Below are 24,015 nucleotides of genomic sequence, written 5' to 3' on the forward strand. Positions count from 1 at the left end.
GTGAGAGTAAATTACATCAAACCCTTCACAAATTCTGTGCGTCCATAGCGGTTTAATCCTACTCCTTTCTGTGGAATTCACCCAGAGAATACATTTCCAAAAAGAAAGGTTTTTTTATTCAACAGCTCTGGCCTTTCCAAGCCTTTTAGTCCCAGTCTTTCTCTTGGTGCAGTCCATGTGGACTCTGACATTGGGAAAAGGCAGGGAGCTGTCTGAATATATTGTGGTTGGTGAAAAACCTTTAATTAGTACTTTCTGAAAATCTTGATCCAAGCAAAATACGTGTAAAACTGGGGGGAAACAGTTCAGAACGCTACCGTGTCCATTTCCCCATGTCTTCTCTTTGGATTTTATGCTCTTGAAATATATAAAGAGGAAATACTGAAGTTAGTCTTTGCTAGATCAAAATGCTCCATATTTATTCATTAAGCAGCAAAGCACCACCAGAATACATGATGAATATTGTTTTCTTCCAGAGCAAAGGTTTAAGCTTCAGCACGCTGATCAGTGAACCGAAGTCAGCAACGGCGGCCCCCGGAATTGGAGGGTGCACTTCTGTGAAGGTGCGCATCTTGTTCAGTGGAGCAGGGTCTCTCATCCAGATCTCCCATCTTTTCCCTGTTGCTTCACTGGAGGCATTTTCAGGACTCTGAGATCATTACCACCATGTCTTTCACGCTTTAGAGGAGTCCCAGCAAGTTTAATCCCGGGAGTGGGTAAGGCAGAGTCCAGGCAATGCAAGCCCAGCCCCATCTAACAGAGCTGGCCTCTGGAAGCCCAGCACCTTGGAGGTGTTGGGAGACAGGGAGTGAAAACGTGGGTGAAATGGAGGTCAAAGGATTAAGGAGACAAAAGCCTGCTCTGGTGGAAATGCCACTCAGCCAGGGCCAGCCAGGACAGCTGTTTCTCACAACAGCTTGCTGCTGCCAGCCTGCAGACACCACAGCCTAGAGCCCTGCACACCAAGTTACCTTCTGAACAGGGATATCTGGGAAAGGGCAGGGTGGAAAACATGCCCTGCTCTGCCAGCAGAGCCTTCCTCTCGCTTCACCAGCCGTCAGGGGGCAGCGCCTGGTGGCAAGGGTGGGAGGAAGCGCCAAAGCTCAGCTGTCATTCAGCCTCCCCTCAATTCCTTTCCTGCTTCTTGTTATCTTCTTTGCAGAGAGGAGAGACCACGTTTTTGACTGGAGGGAAAAGCAGGGACAGCAAGGGTCCTGTAGGTAGGAGGAAGTTCTGTCCTCTGCCGTGCACTTCCACAGAGATCACAGCTGGAGTCATGTGAGGAATGGGGGGACAAACCAGCATCTGAGTACAAGTAGCAGGTGAAGAGGCACGCCTGTGCATCCATCTCATATAGAAGGCTGGCTGTGGTACAGGTCCACAAGTGCTGCTTGCAAGCACGCTCCAATGGGTTTGAGGAGACAGACTGGTTCCTGGCACCACACAGATGGCCCCGCCAATGCTGACAGCAGGGTCTTACATCGCCAGCCTTCCTGTACCTTCCACTGCTATCTCAGCTTCCTCCAAGCATGCCTGAGAGCCAGGCTTAGGACGTCGGGTGTGTGGTGACATGTACGCAAGCAAATTGCCCCACAGTCAAGCTTACTAGTGACTGCTATTTTTGGGTGCATAAAAAAAAAGACCATTTGGAAGCTGGTCTCAAAATCCTTCATTTTCTGAAGCTCCTCTCTTTGCAGCTTGGCAAAGAGCACCCTGGTGACACTATGTCTACTCTAGAAACACATTCCATGAGAAACACTTGAGTACATACCCAGAGCAGTGCTGCAGGTGGACCGTAGGAGACCTAACTACACTGTGATTTTCTGATGCTGCAGGTATACTGGTCTAGCCCTGGGATGATGTATGATCACCATAAGGAAGAGTTTTCGGGTAATATTAGAACTACTTAGACAACTAGCTGTTTGCCAGACTGGGGTTTTGACTTCCTGGTGGCTATTTTTGCTGCAGAAACAGAAAGGCTTTGCTTCTTTGAAGCCTTCTTGAAATTTTATTTGCTTCCTCCTTGCTAATGATTATGGCACAGTTTTTCAGGCATGTGATTGCTCCACCCCACCTCAGAGACACCCATGTCCTGGCCAGGATAGGGAAATCCCTATTTATGGCAGGGTGTGAGCACCAGCTGGCTTGCCCTTGCACAGATATCTATCAGCAGGCAGTGCAAAATGCTGCCAGTTTGGAATTGCTCCTACATTTGGAAGTCCATGCTGTGCTAGTAGAAATGTAAGTTCAAGGGACAAACCAACATACTTGTCATGGTATAAGGCTAGTAAGTCATAAAGCACTTCTAGAGCCACACTTTCACAGTGAAAAAGCACTGCTTGAATGTGGTTTGTTATTCTATACTGCATATTAAGAAAGCTATTCTTTTGCCTTCATCATTATAAATGATGTCTTTGGGAGACTGGCAGTCTCTTCTTGCTTCCCTCCCTCCACCCCATTTTAAAAACATTCATTGTTGCAGGGATATATCTTTCAGGGCTTTTGGCCCAACTCCACTGCTGGTTCATAAGGCTGATTGTCTTCAGAGGAGTTACACCAAAAATGCATTTGGCCTTTTGTGCTTGGAGTATAATTGGTGGAACTGGTTAGACACCGGGTTTGGGACCTGGGATTGCAATTAGAGCAATGTCAACATAGTTTTCAACGTGACTAGTGATTTAGGGTCCTCCACTTTGGGAGTGCAACTCAAGGTTTCTACACTGATCTTTTCTCTGAAAGTGGGGAGGAATCTGTCTGGGGATCAAAAATATCCCCAGATTCCCATTAGTGAACCCACTCATACTGTTGTTTACTAGTAATTGGTAACCTGTATCATTAGTCACTCTGAAAAGTCTTACATATATTTTATATGGCAGTTGTTTATATTCACTTTGCTGTTGGTCTCAACCTTCATTTGAAGAATCTTGACCTCCCTTATTAATTTTCCATATGTTAAGCCCTCATTAGGTTAGTGTGGGTTATGCCCAGAGCATCCAAGAGACAATATATTCCCTAGGCATGATCAGCATAATTATAATTAAGAACTTTGGACCAGATCCTTGTCTCATAAAAATTGGTATAGCTTCTCTGAAGGCAAGGACAGATACCAGGGATGGAAATGGACCCTTTATCTTAACAGCTGTAGACCTGCAGATGAGTTCCCAATGATTTTTTAAGCTCTCATTTTGTCTACGGCTATTAAAGATCCTCTTTGGTGAGTATTTGTACAGCTGCATTTTTAGGACTTTGTGACCTCTACATCATCTCACAAGAGACCTTTTGCAAGAGCAGTCATATGAAATGCTCTTAAAATGATTGAAAAATGTATTCATTAAACTGTGTGAATGCTTTTCCCTGTCAAAAACCTTGTAAATGCTCATCCACCTGTGGTGTCTATGGTGGCAGTATGCTGACATTTTCTATTCCTTGGCTAACCCCTGCCAGCCCAGAACTACACTTTCTGTTTCTGGCCTTCAGTAGCAGTTAAAGAGTAAAACCGAACTCCCACATAGAAGACCTGGTATCTATGCTTCCACATCACGAAGCATGCCGATAGACACACCAGGGCTGCGACCAGGTTGAGAGCCATCTGCAGAAGTAAGTACAGGTTGAGCATGCTAGTGAGGCTGTCACAGTCAGCTGCATCCTGGTAGATGAAGGTTCTACCAAGGGGGTCTTCAGTGTCCAGTTTGCACTGGCAGGACTCAAAGATGGTGTTGCAGGTAAATTTTGTCATCTGCAAATAATGGTGTGCAGCAAAAGCCACTGCCAAAACACAGGCAACCAGACCCACGGCACTCAGGAGAAAATACATCAACTGAAAGAAAGCAAAAATAAAGAAAAAATCAAGAAAAAATCCTCATTTTTTCCAGCTACATGGGTAATGAGGAACACAGAATGAACGCTTGCATATGGACTTCACATGGAACACATGCATTCAATGTACTACCTGGACACTGTATTCTTCAAAAATTGCAAGACAGCTATAACTCCCAAGTGATGCAAAGTTTAACAAGTGAGCTGGTTCCAGCTGGGATAGAGCTTATTTAGAGATAATTGTCTTCCTAGTAGCTAATACAGTGCTGTGGTTTGGATCTAGGCTGAGAATAATGCTGATAACACAGCAATGTTTTAGTTGTTGCTGAGTAATGCTTATTCCAAGTTAAGGACTTTTCAGTCTCTCATGCTCTGCCAGTAAGGAGGGGCACAAGAAGCTGGGAGGGAGCAGAGACCTAAACTAGTCAAAGGGATATTCCATACCACAGCATGTCATGCTCAGTATACAAACTGGGAGGAGGTGGCCAGGACCCACTGATTGATTGCTGGTCTGAGACAGGCTGGGTATCGGTCAGCGGGTGGTGCGCAATTGTATTATGTGTTTATAAGGGTTAATTCCTTTCTCTTTTTGTTATCTCCCTTTTTTATTATTATTGTTGTTGCTATTTCTGTTGTTGTTGTCATTATATTTTACTTTATTTCAATTGTGAAACTGTTCTTATCTCAACTCATTAGTTTTACCTTTTTCAGATTATCCTCCCCATCCCACCAGGGGCAGGGGGACTGAGCAAGCAGCTGCATGGTGCTCAGTTGCTGGCTGGGGTTAAACCATTGCAGCAGGTTATCTCAAGAACAGTATTTCTGCCTTGCATATTTTATATGAGTATTGCCTTGCAATTTTGAGATCTGAAGAAAGCACTGAGAAATCGATGTCTCTATACAGCCAGAAGCTTTAGAGAGAGGGAGTGAGCATCTTCCTTGTACCTGCATGGGCCAGAGTCATCAGCTGAGATAAATTGATAAAGTTGCCTTGAAGCAGAGCTGAGCAGACTGAGGCTCGGGCTGACATCCCAGGCTACTGAGAAGTAGGTGTTTTTGAAACTTTGTTCATGTGTTATTCCCGGCTCTTGGTTTGCATGCCCAAACAAATCTGATTTATACTTGCAAATCAGGCAGCGAGGTGGCTGATCTTCTGCTTGTGGCCCTGTGAATGCAGCCAGCCTACTTGCTTACCAGGTCCTACTGTGGAGCACAAATTCAAATCTCCACAAAAAGTGCATGCTGTGCTCAATCTTCCTCTAAAACTTGCCCCATAAACATGGAAGAGAAGTCTTTAAAGGTGTGAAAGAGCAGTGAGCGCCCTTTATATCTCAGCGGTATGCCATGAGAAGAACAAGGGTCTACTTGTCACCCCACTACTCCTTACACCAGTGGTAGCTTTAAAATAGGGTGGCTTTTATCAAGAGTAGCTGTGTAGAATCCACCCCCACAAATACATGGAAACTGGCAGCAACTCAGACCCTTTGTCACTCTGAGTTACACCTGAGACCTTCAGATACCAGAGCATATGGACTTCCCTCACTTTCGATAGCTGGAACTGGCAGTTACTGTGCTGCATACAAAATATGTGTGAATGTATTTTAAAATCATATTCTGTGTTTAGCCAAAATAGCATTTTTGGTTCTGTTCAGCACTGTAGAAACATTTATTTTTCTTGGCGTCTTATCTGTCAGACACATGGCATGGTTGGGAATCTGTTATTTTAAACAGCAGCTTCTCTCTTTCTTAATCTCAATACTGCAAGCAAACTATCAATATAAAAGCATTTTTTATGACCTTGAAACTCCAAGTATGTATGTCTTGATAAATTTCATGCTCCTGGTGTATTTCTCTTCTGTCTACAGCATTGAATCAATCTTCCTATTCATTTGCCAGTTTGAAAAATAAAATATTTGGGCTTATTACAGATCTTAAAGCACTGTATAAATTTCCTCCCCAGATCACCAAATCCTTAAAGCAAGATCTTAATTTCCAAGACATGGCTACTATTAAATTTATTGACTTCCTGTGCAGCCTTAAACCAAGAGCAGCTTCAAAATGAGGGTAGCTCTTATTAAATGCAATAACTTTCAAGGAAAAGGTCCATAAGAAAGGTGAAGTTGGAGAATGGGGACACCTCCTCATATAAAGCACAGAAAAAATGGAGAACTACTGACTGATGGGCCCCTTTACAAGCAAAGATATGGTAATTCATAAACTGACGGCATTACTTTAAAAGATGGTGCAAATGTGTTTGATAGAGAAAACGGAAAATGGACATTCTCTGAGGGATGAAAGTTGTGCAATGTAGGAGTCCTAGTGGACTGTCTGGAAGTCTCCAGATTCAGACCAGCAGAAGACAGAATCAGGCCTCCCTAATAAATGAGATATTAAGCCAAGACTACACGATGTGCCTGATTCTCCCTTGGCAGGTATTTTATTTAGCTGCCAACTTCTACCCAAAGTCAGGACAAAATAGGGTGAAATCCACAGCCTAAGCTACACTCCAAGTACAGTAAGCAAGAATTTGCCTGTTCTGTACCTAAAGGGAAGGAAATCCCAGTATCCAAATTACATGGGCAGCTCTTCCAGCAATCCTCAGAGCCCAACAGAGATGCATGGGGCCATTGGCGATTTCCAAATAATAGCTTATTATTCTCACAAGATGTTTGCAGAGGAATCTCTCTGCAAGCTGCTGAAAATGAACACATTTCCAAATATCAAAGGTGAGGCAAATGCAAGTACTGCCTGTGAGGGAGTACAAGACAAGAAGTGCTGTGATCCCATCAGCAGATCAACCACATGCCAGCCCTGGAGGCAACTTCAGTATCGCAAATACAACCTTGTAGTAAGCTCTGCCCACAACCATAACTTGCCACTGGAAAACCATTTTTTAACAGCCTCAGAGAGATAGGCATTGCAATTGCTGTTTGAATAGAAGGAGGGAAAGGAAGCAGGAAGAGACATCATATGACGAGGTCAGAGCATGGCAGCTTTCCCTCCTCCAGGTTCCTTATATGAAGAAGAATCTTTTAACAATATTTACTAGCAAAAGTTTTGCTCTGTGCCAAATAAAATTCAAGAACCTAAGATGGATCGAGTTCCTTGTGGAAAAGGCTTCTCATAGTTGTCAGCAGTGAAACCAGAAGTGTTTGCAGACATGGATCCAAGGGACCTCTTTTGAAGGTGGTAGTGACTCAGGCTCCCTGTGCAGGGAGCAGGAACCGCACTGTGTGCTACGGTGTGGGAAGCTGGGGCTGTGTGAGCAGGAGGGTGTCATGCTACTGTGGAAGATGCTGACGAGGATCACAGTGAATGATCTGTCAAATATTAGCAGATAGCCCAGGAAGTCCACAGGAGATCTCAAGATTTTCCTATGTGGGGTTTTTTGGTTGGCTGGTTTTGGACAAGGGAAGAGGATGTCCCCTCTCAAATACACAAGTAATAGATGGACATGTGGCTTTGCCATATTACGGAGCATGCTTCCTGCTGGTGCAGAGATGGGGCAAGGCAGAAATTTAGCCTGGGACTTGCCATTGCTTCCGCCAAAGTGCAAAGCCACCCTCCCTTTGGGTGGTGGTCTTCCTTTTCCCTGGTTGCACAGGGTGTTGTGAATACCCTCAGTCTCATGAAGAGATTTCTGCCAAAAGGAGTTCTAACACCTCCTCCTTTAACAGGATCCAGGGCTCATGCAAGTGTGAAATGAAAGAAGCAGCTGTTGAGAAGGAGGAAGGCAGAGAGGACTGCACGTGTCTCCTGCTGTTTCCCACCCCGAGGGAGTCATTCACAGTGGTCATAGAGTCACCTCAGGGGTTAACCAAAATCCCCTAGGCCTGTGACTGTGTATGGTCCTCCTTCCAAACTGACCCTTGGGCTAGGCAAGGGGTTCCACGGTGCTCTTTGCACTGCAGAGAAGTCCAGCCAAAATTTTCTTCTAGGGTGATGCTCAGCAGCCAGTGCAGTTTCAGTGGGCACTAGCCTGAGGGCAGGGCCTGGGCTAGGGAGCAAGTCCCCGGGAAGACAGACACAGCAGATAGGGCTGAACCCAACCACGCTGCTAGATGAAACATCAGGCCCCCAAGCAGGAGAGAATGACCAGAGTTTCTTGGCTTTGTCTCATGATTGCAATTTTGCATCCTCAGCCTTGTGACATTTTTTGGTTCAGAGGCAGCCTTTCACTGACAGCTGAAGATCTGAAAAGTGATATTGGGGATTTAGATGAGTCCTAAGGTGAGATGTATGACCAAAGGGCTGGAGGAGACTCTTAGCTCCAACTTGGTTTAAAATAGGTACGTGCTCTGCAGCCAGAAGCCATTTCTTCAGAAAGGCAGCGAAGGGGGTAGGCACTGTGGAACAATGGCTCCCAGTGTGAACATAGGACAGGAGAGATGAAAAGCCTGGTCAAGATGCAGTTTTGTGGCATGCTGCAATAGGAAACCTGGGGAAGGTAGATTCTGGGGAGGAGAATGCCTCGGGTAGGCAGCAGTCCATGGGCTATGGACCGAACCAGAAGTCTTTCAAGGGAGACTTCAGCTCTAATTCTGCCAGGGGATGAGGAATGACCCATTTTACATTTCCTGGGGAGCCCTTCTACATTCTCGCTGCAGCGATGGCTCATGCTCCTCACTGCCAGGGTGGGCGGTGTTACTAAGGGTGGCAGAGACATCTGAGCTGCCCAGCCCAACATGCCATTCCCACCACGAGGGATGACTCCCTTCCTGCTCGGATGCCAAGTTCAATTTAATGCTGCAGGGCAAGCAATAAAAAGCCTGGCGTGGCAGCTCCCGCCCAGCCCGGCAGCTCCCTGGGCAGCTATAAGGCTTACTTGTGAGTGTAAAGGTGATGGGCGAGAATGAGGAGGCAATCAAAGGGCAGAAACAATTGTTGTTCTTCTCCCTTTCTTTATGTAAGTATGGGAGAAGCTTGAGAGAGGCACAAAAGACACACCGGGGTCTAATTTCTAAAGGGAGGATGAATGCCAGGTTTCAAAAGCCACTCCTTGCGTTTTATTTCCTTCTGCCTTTTTCAGTTAATAATCACTGTTATTTTGTGTTGCTTGCATCAGTATTTTTCTTGGTTGTTATGTGTCTGCAAAATATTAAGAGCCTGGAAAATTACAATAATAAGAAAAAATAGCCCAGGAAAATGGTGTTAAAAATGCCCCATCTGGACCAAGCATTCTTAGCCTTTCTTTTCTAGCCATTTACCAGTGTCAATGAAGAATAGGTTTGGGGACTAAGGCAGACCATGGTGCACGGTTTCTGCACCTCTATTACAATGCTCAGATGGGAATTTGCTTAGTGGAAGAATGCTTTATTCTATGGTTGGCTAATGCTTTCCCATGTTCACTAGTGCCTCACCCTGACACAAGGCACCGTGTGCTGATACATAGCTATCAGTGCTCAGGTACAGCCTCTCTATCCCCAGCCATGGAGGTGGGCAGGTAGAGATTTGCAGCCACAATTTTTTATAGCCACTTGTGCCTATGAAGTTTCTTATTTCATGGTGAGGAGCAAATCTGCTGGGAAGATGCTGAGATGCTTCTTAGATCACATTAAAAATTAAAACTTGATTAAAGTGGACCCATTTTATACCACCCTACATCTGCTCCAACTCTCTATGAGTATTTCTACTTTATCAGTAACCCTCAGTCTTTCACCGAACACTTCCCAAGTTATTCCAGCTTTGTTGATTCAGATCTCTTTGATATTCTTAAAAAATGGCAAAAAAAAACCAACAAAAAAACATGTTCTGATTTGTTCTGATACTGCTCTGATTTGAAATATTCGTTATTATAGTTTCTCCTTTATAGGCTACAGTTTCTTCCTTAGCTGCCTGGAAAATACCAGAAAACCATTCTTGCATTTCAGGTGCATTTTCACTTCTTTTCATGTGGTCTTAAAAATATCTCCAGTATCAGTTTTTCTATTTAACAACATGAGAAGGAAAATAAATTAAAGTTGAGGTACCTTTACTGTGAACTGCACACACGTCTTCTCATCAGGTTGGTATGAAATGCAAAGCATAACAAATCCCACTAAGGACACCACACAGACCTGCAACAGAAGAGATATAAAATGTGTCAAAGTTAAAGAAAATAAACTAACAAATAAAGCCATGAAAATAATTATTTCCTTTTTTTTTCAAGCCCAAACACCTTTCTGTGTTAGCAGGACCGTAACTCAAGGAGCAGTGTGTAAGTGAAGTTGTCCAAGTAGGGGCTACAGCCATGCATGTAAGAGCCTCGTACCTGTGGATGCACCTGCGAGAAGGGAAGAACTTTTACTTTACAGGCACTGATGTACGAAAAACTTACTCAGAGGGACTTTTTGAATCAGATCTACAAAGACACAGCCCAGCAATAGCCTTGAGGATCTATTTTGAGGTTTTGCCTATGTAACTAATGACCAAAAAGGAGCAGAAGTCTTATGAAGTTGAACTTGCAAGCCCAAAGAGCACCATTCTGTGTACCACTGGGTGCTGCCAGGGTTTTTATGTCACCAGTGCAAGTTGTAAATCAGTAACCATAGCTGCCATTGGATAAGAGGCCGCACAGTTTATACGGGTGGCTTTGACCCTTTCCTAGAGCAGACACCTTCTCAAAGAAGACATCTCTCCTGCAACCTGACACTGCATTTTAGCCCTGTGGCAGTAATTTCTGAAGGTTAACAGCAATGAAAAAGTATTTACGTACTTTATTACTGGTTTAACTGTCTTTATTATTCATTCTAAAGATTGAGATTTATTTGCAGGAGCATATATTCACTGGAAGGCATTTTCTAGCCATGTAAGGGGGAAGATCCTGCTCTGAGGAGCTAGCCCAGTATGATCAGCATTAGAAGGGACCTTAGCTGAGATCAGCCAGCATGCTTTCAGGGGTCTTGTCTTCATACATGGCTAGGAGCAAGTGTTGACCTCCTTGCTAGGAGCACCTTGATTATAAATGATAGGTATTAAATTCTCAATGACAACAGCAAGAAACTGTATTTTTTCCCCCCTTCATTTTACTTCAGGGGGTTTGAAGACGTCTCATTAATTTGAGGTGTTCTGCTTTCCCAGAGCAGTGGGATTTGCCCTCTCAGGCCAGACCCAGGTGTGAGTTGCCTTTGCTCATGGGTTGGACTACACCATGGAGATGCCAGCAGGAGTGTGGGACTCCTTCACAGCCCCATCCCTGCCTGCTTGCTGTGTGTTCTGGCACTGATGTTCACATCCAGATATCCAGCTCCATAGGGAACTGCTTGACCTGCAGTGAAAAATGCGTGTCTTTCTAGACAGCAATGGTGAAACACATTTCCTTTATGATCTGATGCGTAAAGTACCCCAGTTTTCTTTATATCTGCATTATTGGTATAAGGCACTAGGCACCAGCCCTGTGAAGGAAGAGTGCCTCTCAATACACGGGTAGTCATGCCCTCAAGAACCTGCGTGATTAATAACACTTTTCCCCATAAAGTTTTATTTCATGTCATTTCAGTAGGACATGAATAGAAGTATTGCCCGAGAACATTTCTAAAGAAAGCGTCAGTATTATTTACTCCTTTCCATGTCATGTGTATTTATATTCTGGTCCTATGACTTACACATGGCCTCCAATTTATTTGTTTTCTTCTTTTTATTGTTGACAGCCATAGCTGACAGGGCTGTCGGGGGAAAAAACAACCTTCCTTGTCAAAGGTCCTTCAGTGCTGGATTTCTTTTTGCCCTATAGTGCTTCTACGTGACTCACCCATGTTTTATTTCTCAGGATTAATCACCTACGTCCTTGTTCCCTTGGACTGTGTATTAATCTTTTAATTCAATTAACATGCCCATAAAACTTAAATCTTAAGGACATCATATCTAGTGATACCCAAATGATAAATTCCTCCAGTGGCAGCAGTGACTGAAGGAAAGAACATGAAGTGAGAACTAAAAAATATTCTTAAATATACTCGCTTAACATTACATGCCCAAATTCATGTGAAATCAAAGGGGCTGCTCATGTCAAAGCTAAACCTAAGTATCTGCAGGATCTGGTGCTGAAGGATCTTGTTATGACCAATAAATTAGACTTGCTTTGCTTCAGCTACACTAGTAGGCATTTACGCTTACAGGAACCGAGGGCCAGATTTGCCTTCAGGTTACTCCTGTGAGACATCATGGGACTGTGCCTGTTTTCCCACAGAAAGCCAACAGAACTGCATTCATTGCCGAAGGCAGGGTCAGATACCAGCAGTGAGATACTCTCTCTACCACCAAGTGCCTCGCACAGCTTCTGCAAAAACCCCACCAGATTTCCACGTGGCAGGATCAGGTCTCTTCAGAAAGCTTCCCATACAAAAGACTGCCGTTTAAAAAGGTTTTCCATTCCTGCACGTGCTTTCTAAAGTTCCTCTGGGATTTTAATAATATACTCAGGGATACTTGAAGAGGCACACTTGTAGAGAGGTACTTAGAAAAGATTACACTGGGTCAGGATTCCAGCGAGTCTTGGGCAGGATATTTCAGAAGGCTTAAATATTTCTTTTATAACAATATGCCAACATTTGCTTTTAACCAGGGATGCGTATTTTTGCAACTAAAAGCAAAAAATAATGTTGCTGAGAATTATGACCCATGGATGTTTTACATTTTAGTTCTTTAAAGGTAAATTCGATCATTGGAGCAAACCAAAGTGTGGAACAGAAAACGGCTTTATGCTCCTATTTTATACATTATTAATAGACCAGTTTTGAATTATACCTGTGAAGTGTAATAGAATAACTTTAAAAATCCTCTGTTAAATATTTTTTTAGAACCCGCTAAGTAACTAAGACAGCTGCAGGCACATTACGGATGCTGTTGATGCCGATTGCTAAGTAGCATTAGGTAATCCTGTGTCCTAATGCTTCAATAGCCACTGCAATATCCCAGCATGAGGCATACATTTCCTATGCCTTATTGACTAAGCACACAACATAAAATGCAATTGAACTTGCTTTAGCACTTGCTTGCCACCAGTCGATACGTATTTGTTATACAAATAAAATAGATCCCATAAGAGCTGCAGAATAGCAGTTAATTAGATCAGCTTTTGTAACCGTAATCTGGAAAGCCAGAAATATGTATTTCTGTGCTGAGTAAATTTCAACTCAACTTCATTTCAAGATCCTATTTCAAAATTTCCAGATGGACTAACACCATTTGCAGAATAGGTAGTGGTATGAAAGGCTGTCCAAGGAAAAAATTTATATTTAGAAAAGTGCTGCCTAGAAAAAGACCCGAATGCAATACAGAAGTATTTAGGAAGGGTACAGATTTAATTCTGGTTAAGGCATACCCTGGGAAACATCCCAGTCCACAATCCTGGGAAAACAGCTCGTTACTAGAGCTGGCTAAGAAACTTGAGAAGTTTATGCTGTAGAAAAGTTTCAATACTACTTTTTTGTTTCATGGGAAGCAATAGACCTTCCTTCCACTGCGCAGGAACATCTCAGGGTGGAAAAGTCACTTAAGAATTATTGGGTTTTAAACTACAAAATTGAAGTAGACATTTTCCAAGTTGCCCCCACCCCAAAGAGGGCTAGAGCCTGTTGTCATGAGAACTGAATCAATTTTCTATGGATTTAATCAGGAACGGAACCTGACCCGACTGCATTGAAGAGTGGGTCCCAGTTAATTTGCCTGGAAGGATCCCTGCACTCACGAAGATCTAGCGTGCAGTCCTTGGCTCTTCAGGACTTTGGCAAACCAGCTCTCCCTGCATGCTAGCACAACTGGGTGTTTCTCACAGCTTGGAGCCTCACACACTGCAGCAAAATAGATGGCTCAACAGTGAGACTGCAACCATACCACAGTACACGTTCAATACTTGCAAGGAGCATGCTTTTACATATCTTAAAACCAGAACTCAAGCAGTAAATAAGATCAGTTTCAGCCTTTGTGTACCCCAAATCCTTCACCATCAGCTTTACTTTAGCTGGTATCACTGTGCTGAAGAGCTCCAGCTACCACTGAAACTCAGCGGGTTGACACCCTGCCCAGCATGGTGCCAGCATCCTCCTGCATCAGCCAAGCCTGTCCCTCCCACTAAACTTATGACACTTCTTAAAAGTGTCATGGGTGAGAAAAACAGGTTTGTCATCTCCAACAGGAACATACAGATGGCAATGCAGAAGGGTGTTTGGACAAAGCCCACAGATATTGCCACCCAGAGAGGACCACAAGGTTTGGGGCAAGGGAGCCTCTCTCCCTGTCCTCAACTCCCTGCAGCTCACTCATCTCTGGTCCTGCAAGGACTAAGCACAAGGTGTACGAGCAGCACAAGGGCACCACATGATAGTGATGAAGATGGATACGTAATATATGTAATTTGGGGAAATATGAACGCATAAAGCACATATTTCCGCTGTGGTTTGCATTCATTACCTTTGCATGCTAATATATTAATGTGGTTTGCTTTATTTTGCCAGATTTCAAACCACAGATTTCTCTAATGTCTGCATCTCTCCTTTGTCTACTTGTGAAACTGTCTTTTCTTTTGTTACTGCTACAGTTTTAGCCTTAGTGTTGCTATAGACTAGGTGGTTTTCGCCAGCAAATTGTTTCCTACCCAGAGCATCTTTGAAACACTGGCACGTGGGTAAAGAGGGAGAGTTAGAAACCACCAAGAAATAAAGGAAGGAGGCAACAATCTGGTTCAAAGGAGCATCTTTGGTCTATGCCATAACACAAGACAAATGCTGCAGCCACTCACAAAGAGATAGTATAGGTCATCAGCTCTTGGTATGGGGGCTTGTTAGCAAGAACCTCCTGCAACAACCTTTAGGGGCAGAAAGCAAACACCTTGGAGGACAATACCTCTCAAACATATACGGTGCAATACCACACAGCATTGCTGAGACCCACAGGTGGACTCTTCCTTTTTAATAAGAATGTAACCTCTCAATCTTCAGGGCAATGATTATTGTAATAATGAAGAACTTTTCATTATGGACAAGTTATTTTATCGTTACTCACTTCAAGACACTAAGGATCTTTCTGTTTGTAGAGACAAGGGTAAAGAACTTTTCTATCTCTAGTAGCTATCTCTGAAGTCTCTGGCTTACCCTCAGAGGTGATATTTGGCTTGATGGCTAACCTGCTTTATCAGATATAGCAAGGCTTAGCTCCTATTCACAACTATGGAGAAGCCATGTTATCCATCAAATTTAACACTCCCAATGGGCATAGACTTTGATGTAAGAATTAACATTTTCTTGTCAGCTTTGCTGTGACAAATCAGGATCATCTCTGATGCCAGACATCCGTACAGGCTGTTGCAGACAGCAGCACTGATGATTATTCACTTTATGAGGTTTGAGGAAACTGCAGTGAAAGCTGGTGTTACCGGCAGCTTTCACTGCTAGCTTTCATCAACCTCAGGTCACCCTGGGTCTCAGTACCACATGTAAAAGAAGCCAGTCTGCCACACAGAGGTATTGCACCTTAATGTTTTTTTCTGCTTACAGATTTCTTATTAGGTTTAAGCACAGTCCAGTTGCATATAAATTGCTCCCAGAATCAATAGCTGTAACAATAATGATAAACATGTATATTGTGGTTGCAGGCAAAGGCCATCATCAAATAGGAAATCATTCTCTTAACAGCCATAAAACCCATCATAACTGACCATCCCTGCTCCACCTACAGAATAAAATAACGATGTCTTTACTACAGGTCCCTTCAAGACATACAATAACACACCACAGCAGATGCCCAATTCTGTAAAGTCATCAAACCCTGCAAGAACATTCATAATCAAATGACATGGTATTTTTCCTTAGCAATATTTGCTGCTTATGTCAGTTGCTCAGCAGAGGAAATGGTCACTTGTGCTATGGTAAGATTTAATTCCCAAGTCAAGGCTACCATCACTTCCAAAGCAGGAGCTGCAGCAGCAGTCCATTACTGCTGTTCAGTCAGAAATATACTGCTAGGTGGTTAAATGCCTGAGGGAACAAAAACAAAACCAGAAAAGTTAAAATTTCCAAAAGCCAGTAATGATTTGCAATGTAAGAAGTGCAGTATGGCTGAGCGCTACATGAAAATGACTTTGAGATATGTCCATGACTATAAACCTATGGAAAACCGTGATCTCTATAGCCATAAGGTTGCCCAGGTGAGGAAACCTGTCTGAACAATCTCCCTCTCCAAATCTTTCCTAGGCTTTTTGCACAATCACAGTCCAGCCAGGAACTGTGATTACCTCCCTCCTTCCCCTCAAGGCTGTAGCTAGACCAAGGGGCTAAACCACACTGGTGTCCAAAATTAGATCAGCACTTGACCAGCTATCACACAGACCTTCTCAAACCATTCTTACAGAACATTTCAACATTTTCTCCCATGAAAGTTTTCCAACTTATATCTGAACAAAATAGAAGTATGGATTTGAGATAATGAAGCAACAATGCATAGTCACTCTTAGAAAATGATGAGATTTAATGGCAGAGGGCTCTGAGGAATACAGCTCTGGTGCTACACACATATATGGCTGCAAACAAGCGCTGGAAACCTCACCATAGCATATTGCATGCACAGTACCTTGCATACCATCCAGAGTTTCACATACTTTGGAGAAGGTTCAATTAAATATCTAAACTTGGAGGCTCTTCTTGAAGGCAGTCCTTCCTCAGACCTTTTGATATTAGCCCATGGCTAATTGAAGCTAGCTAGTATAAAAAATGGATGCCTGCCTGCCTATAATTTCCATTAGTGGAATGGTGCTTTGATGGCACAGTCGTAAAGTGCCACTTTTCATTTCAAATTGGTACGGGTTTCCCTAATAACAAGTAAAAGTTAAAAACACAGCAAGGCTATACAGGAGGGAAAGCCTGACTGAAAGCCACCTCCACAATTGCTGTAGGAAAGGTGTCAAAAGCAACAACAACAAAACCTCAGCAAGGAGCCAGGGCTAACAAGAAAGCACCTCTCTTCTTTCGGGCTTTAAAAGAGAACACGTTTCGGGGGTGATTGAATAGTCAATCATCCCCCATATCAATACAGACGGGGAGCGGTTGCCTCTTGCTCTAGCTGGGGATGCTTCCCAATTATTGACCCTCTCTAGGAAGATAAAAAGATTGCCTCACACAGAAAGTGGCTGTCTGATGATTAGAAGGGCCACCACTGTGCAGCCAGAGCGTCCAGCCTTGTGGAAAAATGTTACATCCAGCAGGTGTGAGGATCTGGAAAGAGAAAGGCAAGGAGGCTGACAGGGGTTCACCCAGACAGGTTTGCCTAGTTTTATCATGTGAGAAAGGCTTTCAGGTGGGAAAATCTATAGAGCCTCATCTGTGGGGAAACTGTCACAGACAATGCGGCCCACGAATTGCTTTGTCACATGGAGCCAGGGAAACCATCTATGTTATAGGAACAGCTACAGGTACAGCAAATTCATTCCAGTCCAGAGGAGCACAGGCTTAACCAACCCCAGCTAATCATGAGGGCACAGCCCTGATTTCTAACTTATATCACTTTATAGCACAGTACCACCCTTCTTTCCCTAGACGTCTGTATACAATGCTTCATTCCTTCAGCATCCATCTCACAACAACATTCTCAAAGCTTCTTTTTAACAGTCATATGCATCACCACCATTGCATCCATTTTCAGGACTAAAATCCCAGCTCATGGCCTCTCCCTGTTGTTATCTTCTACCATTTCAAAAGTTCAGCTTAATTTTAGGGGTCTTGCTGCTTCCCTAGGAACTCAGGATGCCAGAATGACTTTGCCAAGAGCCATACATGCCAAAGAGGCTGCTGTGTGCAGGGAGCTTCCTGCCCTTCCAGCCTCAAAATGGCACAAACCCTGACAGCCTGAAGAGGCAGAGGCTAGTTTAGCACTGCCTGTTACAGGCAGCGCTATTGATTTTGGCACTCAGGTTTACCAGCCCATGAGCACGTGCTGAGTCAGTGGCTGGACCTACCATCTGAGTCAGACTCACGCAGGAGTACATCAATTAAACATCTCTATTATTATCATCATCTGATAGGAATACACAGTGTCAAGGGATAGTCCTGGCTGCTTGCTGCCTATGCTGTAGCAAGCACTAAAAGATCTTTGGAGCATGAAAGCCAGCCAGACTCCTCTGCCAGCCCAGGTTGCCTTGCACCATTCCCCAGTGCAGCCATGCAATGCCTCACATCTCCTGCAAACCATCCCTCACAGCTGCTTTTTTCAGCCATCACAGGATCTTCATTTGTCTCACTTGTCTGCGAGATGCTCAAAGCAAAGAATTTGCTTCCTAAAGTTTTGGCTTCTTTTTTTTTTTGAAGTTTCTTTAAAAATATATAAAAACTTAGACATAAACATTTCCTACTCCAAGTAAATGAAGAATAATTAAATTGCTTTTTCAGCTGAAAGTCTACCTGCCTTTTGCACCACAAAGCCCCACATCAGCCTCACTTCATCAGGGCACAGAAGCCGATGCTTGAACACACCGATGCCAGAAAGCAACAAGCCATGGCTACCCCTTGAGTAAAGCTCAGGCACCCTCTGGCCTGGGAAACACAGAGGAGATGTGGCCATGAAAGGGCTGAGCAGGGAGAAGCATCGGAGCTCCTGGGCTGAGGGCTCAGCCCCTGACAGATCTTTTGAGATACTTTTTGCAATAACATAAGTGACATCTGGAGCCATGAGCTGCTTGAGAAACAGCTTGTGTTTTGCTTAATGTCTTTTAAACCCCCAGTTTCGTGTACATCCAACCATATAGATGGAACTTAAATCAGTTTCTGACAGAAATAATAAACACCCTGGGTAATCATTTCTGATGAGCATTTCTGTAACTTTCTTAACTGCCTGAGTCTGCAAAACGGGGCTGGAAGGGAGCTTGCCTGTGAAAACTCTGATGCTCTCAACTTTTGATCACAGGAAATAATCTAAGAGCAGATTTTTCAAGGGGAAATACATCGTTTCTTCTTCTGGGTGTCAAAAGGCCACAGGCTAATGAAAAAGAATGAAAAGGATACCATTAATATCTACTGTTTCTGCAACACTTTTCATCTGAGTATCTCAAAGCAAGGGCTGACAGATAGCCATTATTAACCCCACTTTACAGGGGAAATAACAAAGTCTTAGTAAGGTTAAGTAACTTGCCCAAAGCTATGCAGCAAGTCAGTGGCAAGACACAGAAAAACGGGGAAAAAAAAAAAAGCAAAAATAAAGCCCTGCAGTCTTGGGTGGATTTGTGAAGATTTTGTCCAAGCTCCTTCAAAACAGCAAGAAGAGAGACTGCCAGGGTGGTATAGCCTGCAGTTTTGGGTGCCCCAGACAGGTCTCAGAGAGGAGAGACATAGACATCTTCACTGTAAATGGCTACAGGTAGGTGAAACAAGTGTTTCAAACACCTGCCTGTTTTAATTATTTTTATTATCCTGTCCCTAGCAATGTGGAAGAGTAATTTTACAGGGAATAGGTTGTTGAGACTGAAGCAGAAGTGATAAATCACATAGGCTCCGTGGTTTCTGTCCATAAACCTTTCCTTTGGTTTCTGACTCATGTCCCACAGATTTCACATGAAATGCATTTCCAACTAGTAGGTTTTAGCCAGCTTTCGTGGTGAAATGATTCTGATGCAACACAAGCTGTATCTTTTCCTTCTGCAGGAGCTGCAGGAGGGAAGGGGTGGTGCCAGGCACCCCTCAGGGTATTGAGGACCTTCTCTCCCTGTCAGTGAATCACTGGCCACATTTATTCCACAGGATGGTAAACCCAGTTCCTGGCCTGTGCTATTCTCACAAACCTAGGCAGTCAGGTTTTGAACCAGTTTAGTTCAGATTGCCTTGCGTGGTGTTCCTTGGTAGCTTTTTTACTGTTGCTACTTCTGTAAAGAAGTTCCTTTTCATTCATGGCAATGTACTAAAGCACTTGATTTTCAGCAAGGAACACTATCACCATTTTGCCACTAATTAAGCAAAAAAAAAAAGAAAATAAACCAACCTTTCAGTCAATCAGGGTCTATTTAACACATTTACACTTTTCCATCATTTTTCTGTCATGCTGCATTAACAGCCGTGGGGTCAAATCCAGCCCTGGTGTAATTCCAAAGGAGTAACACTAGGAATGAGCTTCACCCATTATCTCTAATGTTGCTAAAAAGGTCTCCATAATAGATTTTTTAAGTTCTTGATTCTGAATACTAATCAAGTCCTTTAAAAAGAGCACTTGAGTGGGATGCTACTAAAACAAATATGCTCTGGTATTTTACACCACATCTTTCTGTTCTGCTGCTCATTTCTTTGCAAACAAATGAGTTTTGGGAAGTCACTTTCTGCCATGAAGTTTGTTCTCAAGCAGCACGTGGGTCATCCAACCCCTACCTATATGCCCTGCATGCAGCCTTTCATAGCAGCCCAAGAGCCAGCCCACAGGACATCCAGCCACATGTAGGGTGTCATAGCCAAGGGTCCTCCTTCACGGACCTGTTTACCCTCTCAGCTCTCCAGAGGCCACTCCACAGCTCAGTAGCAGCACCCTGTGACCTGCACACCCAGAAACTCCAGCTCAGCCGTTCCTGGACATCGCCATCCAATGTCCCAGTAAGCACCAAATACCTCCAAAGCAACATCACAGCACAGGAACAAAGTAAATGCAGCATTATTTCATACCTCCTGCATTTTGCCCCTCAGATACGTGCTTTACACTACTCCCATAGCGCATCAGCCATGATCGAGCTTTGCCTGATGTGGTCATCTAAATGTCACTACTACTTGTGGCTGTTGATAAAAGTGAGGGGTTACAGCTCTGTTTTCAAAAAGTAGTAACTTTTGAGGGGTTTCAGGCCTCCCCGAGGGAGATCAGGCATATGTGAATATCTCGGATGGATGCTGTTTGGACACTGATGACATTCACATGGGCCAGGGGCTGCTTTGTTGGCTTTTCTCATATGCCTAACTTCATTCTAGTTTGTCCAGCTCACTCTTTCCCTAGCTTTTTCTAGTGAAAGAGCCATTTCAAAACTGGGATACTACTCGTGTGGTCTGGAAAACGCAACATCTGACCTCCAGAATTCCCAAAATAAACAAAAGCAGTGAAAATGTCACATGCTGCTATTTTATCATCTGTACTATCCCCTGGTTTGTAACAGTGAAAACCCCAGGAGGAAGTTCTGCTCCTGAGCAAGGGCAGGCTCTCACCCGCAAAACATCACATACCTCTTCAGCTGGAAGAGAAACAAGAAGGACCAGATGAGTAAGAGACCTCTTCCTTCAGCAGCTCAGGCCCTGCTCCTTCCACTCTTTGGGAAGTCATCCAACAGGATTAATACAGCAAACCCTAAACAGTTCAGGTGTTCAGATAATCCTCTGACTAGCAAAGAATTACATTCTCAGAAGAGGCTCCCATAGCTGTTTAGAGCATCAAGAAATCTGTAAGTACCTAAACATGAATTTATTTGCTGGGAGTTCTTACAGTCTAACAACATACAAAACAGTGCTAACACATCAGTATGCATTTTTCCTGAAGCCTGCTGCCTAGGGGGGAAAAAAATGCACACTAAATTACATCCGAGGCACATCCCAGGCTCATAATCATAGAATCACAGAATCACAGAATCACAGAATCATAGAATCATGGAATCATGGAATCATAGAATGGTTTGGGTTGGAAAGGACCCGAAGATCATCAAGTTCCAACCCCCCTGCCATGGGCAGGGACACCTCACACTAAACCATGTCACCCAAGGCTCTGTCCAACCTGGCCTTGAACACCGCCGGGGATGGAGCATTCACAACTTCCCTGGGCAACCCATTCCAGTTCCTCAACACCCTCACAGTAAAGAACTTCTTCCTTATATCTAACCTGAACTTCACCTGTTTAAGTGTGAACCCGTTACCACCTGTTCTGTCACTACAGTCCCTAGTGAATCACTGACCCTGTCCCTCCACAACCAAACCACACATCCCTGAGCACTTGACCACGCGGGTCTACATTGTGCACAGCACCGAGACCCCTCACCTCCTCCCCACCTCAGCAGGTGCTGGGACCAGCCAAGGCTTCCCCACTGGGGATGCCTCCTATTTACACCCAGCAGGACCCTGCCCTTTACCCTGTCACCACCAGCCCATGCAGCGAGGCTGGCGTGTCACTCAGAACTGCATGTGACTTGGCCGCTGGGCCCTGGGATGCACTTTCTTTCCCTGCCACGCTACCCACCACTGAGCCAGCCCCTTCCCCATGGCCACATGCGGTCTGTCCCTCAGCTGTGGGAGCAGCAGGGAGGAAGAGGGTTAAATCACAGCGGTTCTATGACACAGCACAGCGAGGAAGCTGGAAAGACAGCCATGTCTCTCCTCTCATTATTACCAACACACCCAGCTAAAAGTTGCAAATTCTAGAGTTACGCTCTCACTTCTAAAACCTGATTGTTACAATTTGGTGGGGAAACGGGGAAGGCAGTGTAAGTAATCAGCATTTTTTTTTTCAGCATCACCAGACAGGAGTTCACTGCAAAGCAGAAGTTAATAAATACATCTAGTGAACAGCAACCCTGCATTTTACTTAAGGTCTGTTGGGTATTGCAGGGAAGAATAAGAAAGATTGTGTTATTCTGCAGGAGCAGTTTCCTTGGAAAAGTATACCCAGACATTTAATCCCAGGAATATTTAGTTAGCATAACTCACATGGTGTTGTGCATGCAGTTGGTTAGTCTAAAGTGGAGCGTCATGCAACTTGCATTAATGCTGGCAAAGGCACTTTATGGAGAAACAGACTTTATGCTTACAATTATCCCAGCCCAATATGGAGTGTCTCTGACTAGCAGAGAAGAACTGATGCCTGCCATAAGGAAGCCCAGCACTGTTACAGAGACGCCTAATGCCAGCTGCAACAAAGCAAACAGCAGTGGGAAACGGCAGCCACAACAAGTATGGGATTCCTCCTCCTGGCCAGCTTTGGGATCCCCCTTGGTTTTCTTCCGCTTCTTCTTCTTCATCTCAGACTCCTGCGTCTTGCTCGAGTCAGTGCCTCTCTCCCCTTCAGGTGCCTTCAGGGACGTGCTGTGCTGGGGTTTCTTCTCCTTCTTTCCCATGCCGATGAACTTTAGGTTTTCACGTGCGTGTGTGTGTGTGCACACTGATGGGGGTGTGAGGTTTTTTGCCCCCCAAAGCTTTGCTTTGTGCTGGCTGAGTTGTTCCTGGTATTTGAATCAAGGAGGCTGAACAAATATGGAAAACATTTGGAGCAGATTGTCAGAGCTTCAAAATGCCACATATAGCCCAGAGAAGAGGGGGATTCAAGGGGGGTAGTGAACTGCCAACGTGCAGGCACCGGCTCTGCTGTGTACACACAAGGACTGGCTGTGTACACACAGCTGAGAATGCGTGCCACCACAGCTTACACACATAGGTGTGAGCGCACACGAGTGTGCGTGTTTGTGGAGCAGCTGGACAGGCAAAGAGTGTGCAGGCAGTCTGCATTGCCAGCTGATAAACAGGAGGGAAACCTGTCTCACCAGGGAGGCGGGAGTGATCAAGTGCCTGTGCCTGTGTGCGCACTGAGCAAGCAGGTAGGAGCTCATCATGCCGTGGCTCCCCTGGGGATTACTGGCATGCAGAGTGTAACTTAGTGAACCCAAGCAGCACCAGGCACACAACAGGCACGTTTCATACACCGGCTGAATCAGATTAAATAGGTGCATTTCAGAGGGAGGGAGCTGACTACGTGTATGGAAAGTATGAAATTAACACAAATAAAAATTCAAATTAATAGCCTGGGGAGCCAAAAGGAATCCTGTCTCTTCCTGAAAGTTGCAAAAGCGCAGCTAGGCATGTTTTATGATGAGGCAGACAGGGACCAGCAACGAGGACTGGTGCTTCTGTACAAATACACGCAGAGCACAGAGCTGAACATCTGCTGAGCAAGTTTCCAGGGCTGCGAGTTGTCCATACTGGGAAGATTGTTTATCTTACCTAAAAGAGAGAGGGATGTCTTTCTGTGGACACGTTATCGTTGCAATTTGTCCACATGCTGGCTCATGCTTGTGCTTGGGGATAGCACACCACACTAAAAGTGCTCTGGAGGTGAACCCAGAGCTGGGAGCCCCAGAACAGCATCTTGGATGCTGGTGGGGGTCCCAGGGCAGGGAACTGAGGTCTGAAGAGTTAGACATTAAATAGGAGGGAGCAAGAGGAGGTAGGTGGTGAGCAGTCCTGTGGAGGTGACACCAGTGGCCATGCACGTGTCCTTGCAAGGGAAGTCCATAGG

At 44.4% G+C, this 24,015-nt stretch overlaps 1 protein-coding gene across 1 annotated transcript; it reads right to left on the reverse strand.

The window, feature by feature from the left end:
• Positions 1-393: 393 nt before the first annotated feature.
• On the reverse strand, positions 394-23,021 carry SSPN (sarcospan). Its single transcript, XM_057427910.1, has 3 exons — positions 22,535-23,021; positions 9,786-9,872; positions 394-3,817 (listed from the first exon to the last, which is right to left on the reverse strand). Exons 1-3 carry the CDS (start codon positions 22,838-22,840, stop codon positions 3,452-3,454), a joined length of 759 nt encoding a protein of 252 aa, XP_057283893.1. The 5' UTR covers positions 22,841-23,021; the 3' UTR covers positions 394-3,451.
• Positions 23,022-24,015: the final 994 nt, after the last annotated feature.

Source organism: Pezoporus wallicus, unplaced genomic scaffold, assembly GCF_028554395.1.
Source record: "Pezoporus wallicus isolate ANWC-B61680 ecotype Strahan unplaced genomic scaffold, APGP_CSIRO_Pwel_v1 scaffold_3294, whole genome shotgun sequence".
Classification (NCBI taxonomy): Eukaryota; Metazoa; Chordata; class Aves; order Psittaciformes; family Psittacidae; genus Pezoporus; species Pezoporus wallicus.